The sequence below is a fragment of the Mobula hypostoma genome, chromosome 20 (genome assembly GCF_963921235.1).
Source record: "Mobula hypostoma chromosome 20, sMobHyp1.1, whole genome shotgun sequence".
In the NCBI taxonomy this organism is placed as follows: Eukaryota; Metazoa; Chordata; class Chondrichthyes; order Myliobatiformes; family Myliobatidae; genus Mobula; species Mobula hypostoma.
Window position 1 is genome coordinate 32,634,506 of NC_086116.1, and position 9,008 is coordinate 32,643,513.

Below are 9,008 nucleotides of genomic sequence, written 5' to 3' on the forward strand. Positions count from 1 at the left end.
CCAAACAATTGGTTTATTGATTACTGGACATCACCTAGTGCTTCCTGCCCCTCCTCTCTACTTTTTCCTTTTCCCAACCATGATTCCCCTCGCCCTTCCCCCTTCCCACTCAGTCCACAATAGAGACCCACACCAGAATCAAGTTTATCATTCACATCATGAAATTTGTTTGTTTGTTGTTTTTTTTTTACAAAGCAGCAGCACCACAGTGCAACACAAGATTGCTACAGTATGTGCAAAAGTCTTAGGCACCCTAGCTATATATGTGTCTTAAGACCTTTGCATAGTAGTGTATAAATTGAGGTGGCCTTGCCCATTCTATGAATTTACAATAGATTCTTAATTTCAGATTATCAATGGGCTCTTCGGCTGTGTCATCTAACAGGCAATAATGCATAAAGCTTTTACGATGTTCCCTCAATTTATTGTGGAAATAACTCAGCAGAACTTTTGAACTTCTTTTAGTTCCCCAATTAACCAATTGTTCACATACCTGTACTTGTGGATCCCAGTATTTCAGAGATTGATAGGTTCTCCCACCAGCCTGCATCGTAACAGGAATAGGAAGATTTCCATTTGCATTCACAAATTGTGTTGAGAATGCAGTTGTCACGGATGGATGTATCATTTTGTCTTGCTGGCATTTCCCTGCATCCAGAGACTTGTCTTTGTCCTCTTCTATTTTGATTCCAGTCACATTCATTGGGATTTCATCAATTTGGACGAGATTACAGTCATCATGAGGGATTGTGGTTTGGAGTACTGTTTGACCTTCAGTGCCAGGTGCAGGAGTTGTATATATAGTCCAGGATTCTGCATTGGTTAATGGGCCAGAAGTTGAGGTGGTAGCTGGAACAACACTATATAACTGACTGCTGTCCACAGTAAGCAGTTCCTGGCGAATAGGAACATAGCCTTGCTGTTGTACCTGAGAAGGCAAAGTAAGCACAGTGGTCACTGTATTTTGCCCCGGAGGCTGACTCATAGTGTAGCTTTCTTCAACTGGTAAATCAACTTTCCTTTTTTTCACTGGTTGAGGAACACCTGAAGAGCTGGGTCTTCGTTCTTGTGCTAAGGAGTTGATGACCCTACTGCCAGATTGTGGCTCCTCAGAAGTAGTTTGCGAATGCAACTGGGCTTGCATCTGCTTTGCTTGCAGGGTCTGGTGATCCGCTTGAATTTCCAGCTGGTGTGGTTGCTGAGCCTGTACAGAGTGAGACTGCATCTGCTGTTGTCCTATCGGCGAACCCTGGGCTGTGTGTTGTTGAACTGGAGAACTAATAGGTCTAGATAACTCCAGTAAAGATCCAGCAACATCAGCACTGTCCATGTATATGTAGTGTCCTCTTTGTTGGTACATTGTAACAGGAGTTTGAACAAATTGTTGAATTTCTTCAGATCCTTTCCCATTCACCGAATCCAAAAATTCTTTCATACGATGCTGTGGCATTGTCCGTGCTTTCATTCTTAAATATTCGTCATAGGGAATTGAATTCTCCAATGAATGATTCATTTTGGGTTCCTACATAAAGAAAAAAAAAAGAAAAATGTCTTATCAAATACCTTAGCATAAAACACATACTTGTTCAAGTTCATTATCTGACTGTACAAATACAGTGGCATGCAAAAGTGAAATGAAGCGATTGAAGGAGACTAAAATAAAGTTCGTTCCTCTGGAGCAAAAAGATTACTCAGTCAGATACCCAAGAAAGAAAGCCTGAATAAATCAGGCAGTCACCAACATTGGCCAATGTGACAACTAAGGTGGGAAGGAACAAGTCAAGTTTATTGTCAATTAACTATTTACATGTAAACCATAAAACTAGACACATCTCAGACCAGGGTGTAAAGCACATATAACGCACATAACTTAAGAAAGTAAGAAATAAATTTACAAATGAATTACACAAAGTACAGTGCATAAATTATATATTTAGGGTACTGTACAAATTGTCCAGTGACACTTCAAATGCGATGCAGCATGAAGTTCAGAAGCCTAGTGGCCTGAGGGAAGAAACTGTTTCCCATCCTGACCATTCTTGTCTTTCCACCTGATGGTAGAAAGTCAGAGGATGCTGGATGGATAATACAAACCCAAATAAAATGATTATTGAAAAGGACGCTTTGATGAAACTGAAAGGGTTGAAGATGCCAAATATCTAAAGTAACACAAGTACAAATGCAATTCAATGCAAGACTGCAATTCTGAAAGGCAGTGATAGTGAAACTTCTAAAGTTATTAAACAGTGTGGCACAACTTAAGTCCTACCAACTAGAGGTTCAATTTGGAAAGGTGTGGTAAAGTTATAAGTGAGAGAAATTATAAAATAATACTTCAATGTTTTAAATTAGAGGAGAATGAAGTTGGGTGATGAGGAATATTCAGAAAAAACGAAGTTCTCTCAAATGGGATACATGAGAAGTTAGGGAACCTATTCTACAGGTTTTTTAAATCAGTATGGCCAAGATACTACCTCAAGGGACTGTATTAATGAAATCATTATTTCAAATGTCACAAAAGTTCAAACAGTTGAAAGGAAAAAAATTGATGTAGCTTTGCTCAAGGGTGGAGGGTGTCTTTAGGCCTGACTGAATTACCAGTAAAGATTTCTTTATTATATGGTTATACCTCTGACCCAACAATACAGAACATCACACAGGTAAAATAATAAGGCAGACAATTCACACTTATGTTGGAACTTATCCAGGAATACCTACAAAAGTTCTTGTTTCCAAAAACATGCCTATATTTACACCAGCAAACTCTCCACATAATCCAATGGACAGAAGAATTTTCAAAATTTCCATTCTTCCCAACAAGCTTGCACCACGTTAAACTGCATTCAATGTGAGAAATCAACAACTAGATGAAAGTTATGAAATGTTATAACTTGAGCTAATTTAATTTTAGCATGCATCTGTTTATAGACAAAAATTCAGAGGCATTGTTGAGGTTTTCTACAGCACAGTCTAAGCGATTTAACCCCTGACTTTGAGGGGTGGTGGAGAAGAGAAAAGGCAATGAAATAGCCTGGACAAAAAACAGCAGTTCTGTTCAGTGCAAAAGGGAATAAAGATTTTTCATCTCCTGTTTTGGTCAAGACGAAGTAGCACCTCAGCACAGGCAGTTGGGAGTTCTGAAGATGAGTCTCAGCCCGAAACATCGTTTCCATAGATACTGCCTGACCTGCTGAGTTCCTCAAGCACTTTGTGTGTGTTGCTGGACATCAGTTTGCCCAAGTTGACCTTAGTCTGGTGGGAAATTCAAATCCACAAAACTATTTGGGTCACACATTCAGTCAAAGCTCACATTAACATTTCTACAGCAAGAAATGGTGCCACTGAGCACATGCAAGTCCACCGATTAGTGACTGAATATTTACCCTAAGTGTCAGTCCAAGGAAAGAAAAATAAAGACAGAAGCCTAGATTTCCTGCATCACTTGAACGGTTGCATTCAAAGTCTTCCCCAAACACATTATCCTGTAAACCAACTAGCAGTGATCCTCTCACCTTCGTGTCCAATTGGTCAAGCCAAGAGAAGTTTCTCAAATATCTAATCAGGGGTATAACTAACCCCATCAGCAAGCTGAAGCCGTGGACAGCAGTGAAGAATCCCCCCAGCAGCCAGCAAAGGACCACAGCCAATGAAAGCCTAGTTTGAAACCTCCAATCAAAGGATTCAAAACAGCACCAACATCACCCCAAGGTAAGAGATCAACTTGCATGAACAGCAGAGAACCCGAGACTCCAGGAGCTCAAGGAATTCACCTGTGGCCAGCTCTAAGCATGACGGATAGTGCCCAGGACTCGCACAGTCAGAACCTGTTGTGTGGGGGTTTGGTTTTATTTGCCAGTCAAAAGCAGCTCCATCATGCCAATCATCATTTGGCCCATTTGAAATGCATGATTAGGTGTGCTGCATGAATGCAAAACTTTCCAAAATGTACTCAGTATCTAGAATAGGTTTGTTGTCTAATAAGGAAACTTCATAGAAGAGGCTAGTTAAAATGTAAGAGGTCTTAACAGGGTGGGTGTGTAGAGAATATTTCCTCTTGTGGTGAAAATCTACAAATATTAATAATCAATTCCGATGGAGCAAAATGCTTATTGGCAGAAGACTACAAGTCTCTGAAACACTTCCTCTAGAGATGGTGGAAGCAGACTGAATATTCTGATAGAAGGGTAGGCAGATTCTTGACAAGCAGGCAAGGGTTGAAAGGCCACTGAGAGTCAAATAGAATGTAGAGTTGACGTTACAATCAGAGCAGCCATGATCTTATTAAATGGTAGAGCACGATCGAAGGGCTTAGTTTTAAAAATACCCACTTTTAATTTGTGTGCACATCAATATGTAATTTTGAAGGTTGAAAGAAAGTGAGAATTCTTTTCTGTTTAAAAACATTGAAGGTTTGAAGACATTTTAGAAATACCCAATTCCAATCCTATCACATCACCCTAATGAACACTTTGTTTTGGCTGTTGAGATTTTGTAAGTATATTAAAACCAAGATATCCTGGATCTCCTGATGGCTTACTTTCTGGAGAATTCTTACAGTTTCCCCACCATTTGTGTCAGGGTTAATTAAGGGCATTATTTCAAGGGAGAGCATCAGAGAAGATAAAGGACATGAAGAGTGGATACTATAGAGAGTGCAGGGGAGATTTACAAGGATGCTGCCTGGATTGGGGAGCATGCCTTATGAGAATAGGTTGAGTGAACTTGGCCTTTTCTTCCTGGAGCGATGGAGGATGAGAGGTGACCTGATAGAAGTGTACAAGATAATGAGGGGCATTGATCGTGTGGATAGCCAGAGTCTTCTTCCCAGGGCTGAAATGGCTAACATGAGGGGGCATAATTTTAAGGTGCTTGGAAGTAGGTACAAGGGGGATGTCAGAGGCAAGTTTCTTTTAAATATATGCACAGGGAGTGGTGGGTGTGTGGAATGTACTGCCAGCAACAGCGGTAGAGGCGAATACAATGGGGTCTTTTAAAAGACTCTTAGATAGGTACATGGAGCTTAGAAAAAATAGAGGGCTACGCAGTGGGGTAATTCTAGGCAGCTTCTAGAGTAGGTTACATAGTTGGCACAACATTGTGGGCCGAAGGGCCTGTAATGTGTTGTAGATTTCTATGACTCTATGAAGAGTCAGAGCTTAAAAGAGTCTTCAATAATGTCAAGCTGAAGACTCCAATTAGAAGGGAAAAAATGATCATGACAATAATAACTTCTGGGCTTATAAATGGCCATTTTATAGACCGACCATCGACCACTAATGGCCATCTCCTTGTATCCTGTATCAATTATTATGCACATCCTTTAATCCTTAGGCAAAATACTCCTCATAAGACTACAATTATATCGAAATAAACTGTTGACCACAAAATGTCAACAGCTATTTTTTTCAATCTATTTTAGCTAGCTAACTAAAAGCAGAGAATTCCTGTAAAAAGCATATAAAATAAAGTGGTACCAGGGATGCAACTGATACAAAGTTACCTACTTGATTCACAGTTTGCCCATAAGATCTGAGCTAAAGATGCTCTACAAAATGATGAAGCATCACACTAACAAAGGCTCTGAGAACAACTCCAGGAGGATAGGTAGCAAGTTACATTCAACATTATTTGAGGTGAACATAGCTAAAGAAATCTGACACAATGCTATGTGATGGCAATCAAGTAAAACTTTTCTCTCAAAGACCAAACACAATTGTGGTGTCTTAGATTAATGCTTTCAGTACCAGTCTTTGGCTACTAGACAAAATGCAGGCAAAAACAATTCTGATCCAGGACAGAAGTCCCATAACCATGGACAATCTTGATTACATCCTTTTCCCTCTCGATGATGCAAACAATGAGGCATTTCTTAGAAGTCTCAACTGATGACCAAAACTGCAAAATAAAAATCAGTAATAAAAAATACCTAGCTGTTCACACTTACTGCGTGCTGAAGAATCCAGCAGAGAAAAAGTACACCTTAGTTTAATTAGACCCACAGTATCTCATCGCAGCCCATGTACTTGGAACCTTAGCTCTTAAGATCATCTCAGCATGTGAACAAGTTACCAGAGGCAACAAGGAGTCGTCATTACAAAATCATGAAAGAGACTGCAGATGTTGGAAATCTGGAGCAGCAAACAAAATGCTGAAGGAACTCCGGGCTCAGGCAACATCTAAGGTTAGGAAATGGGCAGTCAATGTTTTGGGCCAAGTCTCGCTGAGTTCTTCAGTAGCTTGTGTGCGCTCCAGGAATAATCATTGAACTATCAATGCCCAAATCCATGAAGAATAAAACAGCTTCGCTACACAAAAGCGAGTACTAAGTATGTCTGTGTATTCATTGAATCTGAAAGGTGGTTTGTACAAGTGTTTGGAGCACGATGCGGTTACTTTGTTTCTTTGCTTACTCTTATGAAACAATAGTTTAAGTCAGCAGTGTGGTCTGAAGACTAGTGGCATTGAATGTCACCTTTATGGCAGCACTCAATATTCCTCACATTTCTTCTTTGCCCCACTCCTATATTACCTTTACTTCCTATAATATCTCAGCTACAGTACTGTGCAAAAGTCTCAGGCACATATATATATATATATATATAGCTAGGGTTGCACAGTACTGTATTTGTCAACGTGGTGCGGAGAGTGGGTTTGTAAATCTGGTGGCAGCAAAGGATGTTGGGAATACTGAGGGTGGAGCACTGTGGGACAGATGGCAGAGAAGTGTCAGGGCAGGGGAGTTGGCATGGGTGCAGACACAACCAGCGCTGAAACACCAAGCAAGGTTGTTTGATTCCAAACCATTGGTTTATTGATCATTATAGAATCTCTCTGGTGCTTCCCACTAACTCCCCTCTCCCTGCCCTCTTTCTACTCTCAGCCCACAATAAAGACCCATATCAGAATCAGGTTTATCACTCATGTCACTAAATTTGTGTGTGTTTTTTTTTTAAACACAGCAGTACTACAGTGGAATACATACAATTAATACAGTATTGTGTAAAAGTCTTAGGCACCCTTGCTATATATATGCACCTAAGACCTTTACACAGTACTGTTCAAGCAGAAGTAATTCTACCCTGATAAAAACCAATGAAGAAAGCATCATGGCTAGAAGTGGAAATATATACTGTATACTTCCCTCCCTGAATAGAAACAATTGGAGAAAATTGTTTCCAGTAACTTCAAAATTGTTTCAAATTTATGAACATTCTAAGCTTACAATCTTGTTATTTTTAAAGTAGTGCGTACTACATAACCATCTTTCAAGAGGATTAACGAAAGAATTGTGCAGTTCTTGTCTAAACGGTAAAGCTTCTCAGAGAGCAACTTGGCTCGTTGATGTAAAATAAGCATGTAATATTGGAAGGAGGTGCTTCTTCTGTCAGTTGGCAGTCACAATGGAATTTAGTATGATTTGAGAAATGGTGGAATTCTGAATTTGTCAGAATCCCAATATTCTGTGTAGAACTTGAACAAAAGGGAACATTGCAGAAGCTGACTCTATACCCATGACTGTGTGGCTTTGGTCAAATGCCATCTATCAATTTGCTGATGATACAACCTCTGTTGGCAGAATCACAAATGGAGACGAAAGGGCATACAGGAGCAAGATATACCAGCTCATTGAGTGGTGTCACAGCAACAACCTCGCACTCAACGTCAGTACCACCAAAGAGCTGATTGTAGACTTCAGAAAGGGTAGGATGAGGGAACACTAACTAATCCTCATTGAGGGATCAGTGAGCAATTTCAAGTTTCTAGGTGTCAAGATCTAAGGATCTAACCTGGTCCCAAGACGTCAATGCAGCCATAAAGGTGGCAGGACAGCAGCTGTACTTCATTTGGGGTTTGCGGAGATTTGGATCATTACCCAAAACACTCAAAAACTTCTACAGATGTGCCATGGAGAGCATCCTAACATGCTGCACTGTCTGGAACGGGAGGGAGGCTACTGCACAGGATCAAGGCACTGCTCCTTGAAGATGTCATAAAACCTATGGAGGTGGCGTCCATTATTAAGGACCCCATCACCCAGAACATGCCCTCTTAACATTGTGACCATCAGCAAGGAGGTACACAAGCCTGAAGGCACAAACTCAGCGATTCAGGAACAGTTTCTTCCCCTCTGCTATCAGATTCTTAAAAGGGACATTGAACTCAAACACTACCTCACTTTATTTTTAATTATTTCTGTGTTTGCACTATTTTTAATTCAACTATTTAATATACATATATAATTACTATAATTGATCTACTTATTTTTTTCTATATCATGTATTGCATTTTACTGCTGCTACTGTTAACAAATTTCACGACGTATGCCAGTGATATTAAACCTGATTCTGAACTAAAAATCCCCTTTGCATTCCTGAAGGAACCAATTTCTGAACCAAGAACATATTAATGCTCCAAATCATCCAGTCCATTGCATAAGTAGCACAATCACATTCAACGAAGTTGCTGGTGAACGCAGCAGGCCAGGCAGCATCTCTAGGAAGAGATACAGTCAACGTTTCAGGCTGAGACCCTTCGTCAGGACTAACTGAAGGAAGAGTTAGTAAGAGATTTGAAAGTGTGAGGGGGAGGGGGAGGTCCTGATGAAGGGTCTCGGCCTGCAACGTCGACTGTACCTCTTCCTAGAGATGCTGCCTGGCCTGCTGCATTCACCAGCAACTTTGATGTGTGTTGCTTGAATTTCCAGCATCTGCAGAATTCCTGTTGTTTATGTTTTTAAAACAATCACATTCAATGAAGATTTGCTGCTCTTCCCAAATGGACATAAAATAACCCCTGGGACTATTCTAACTAGTTTCAATCCCAGTTTATAAGGGCAGTACTCCTTGGTACTCTGCCAATATTTATCCCACAACTAATATCAGATTATCTGTTCAATAATAATGATAACTTAATATGCTTGGGAAGAGAAATGAGTGACCATTTTGTGCAGCACCTTTATATCAAAATAATCATGAACCGCAAATGGAGTATACTAAAATCAATGCAGT

General features: G+C 40.1%; 1 protein-coding gene across 2 annotated transcripts in view; it reads right to left on the reverse strand.

Annotated features, from left to right (window-relative positions):
* The window catches only part of LOC134359409 (transcriptional regulator QRICH1-like), a 51,069-nt gene that overhangs the window by 25,378 nt on the left and 16,683 nt on the right, over positions 1-9,008 (reverse strand). For both annotated transcript variants that reach the window (XM_063072593.1, XM_063072592.1), the window contains exon 2: positions 494-1,522. In XM_063072593.1, the coding sequence (XP_062928663.1) occupies positions 494-1,513 (1,020 nt within the window). In that variant the 5' untranslated portion in view covers positions 1,514-1,522. The remainder of the gene's footprint in view (positions 1-493; positions 1,523-9,008) is intronic.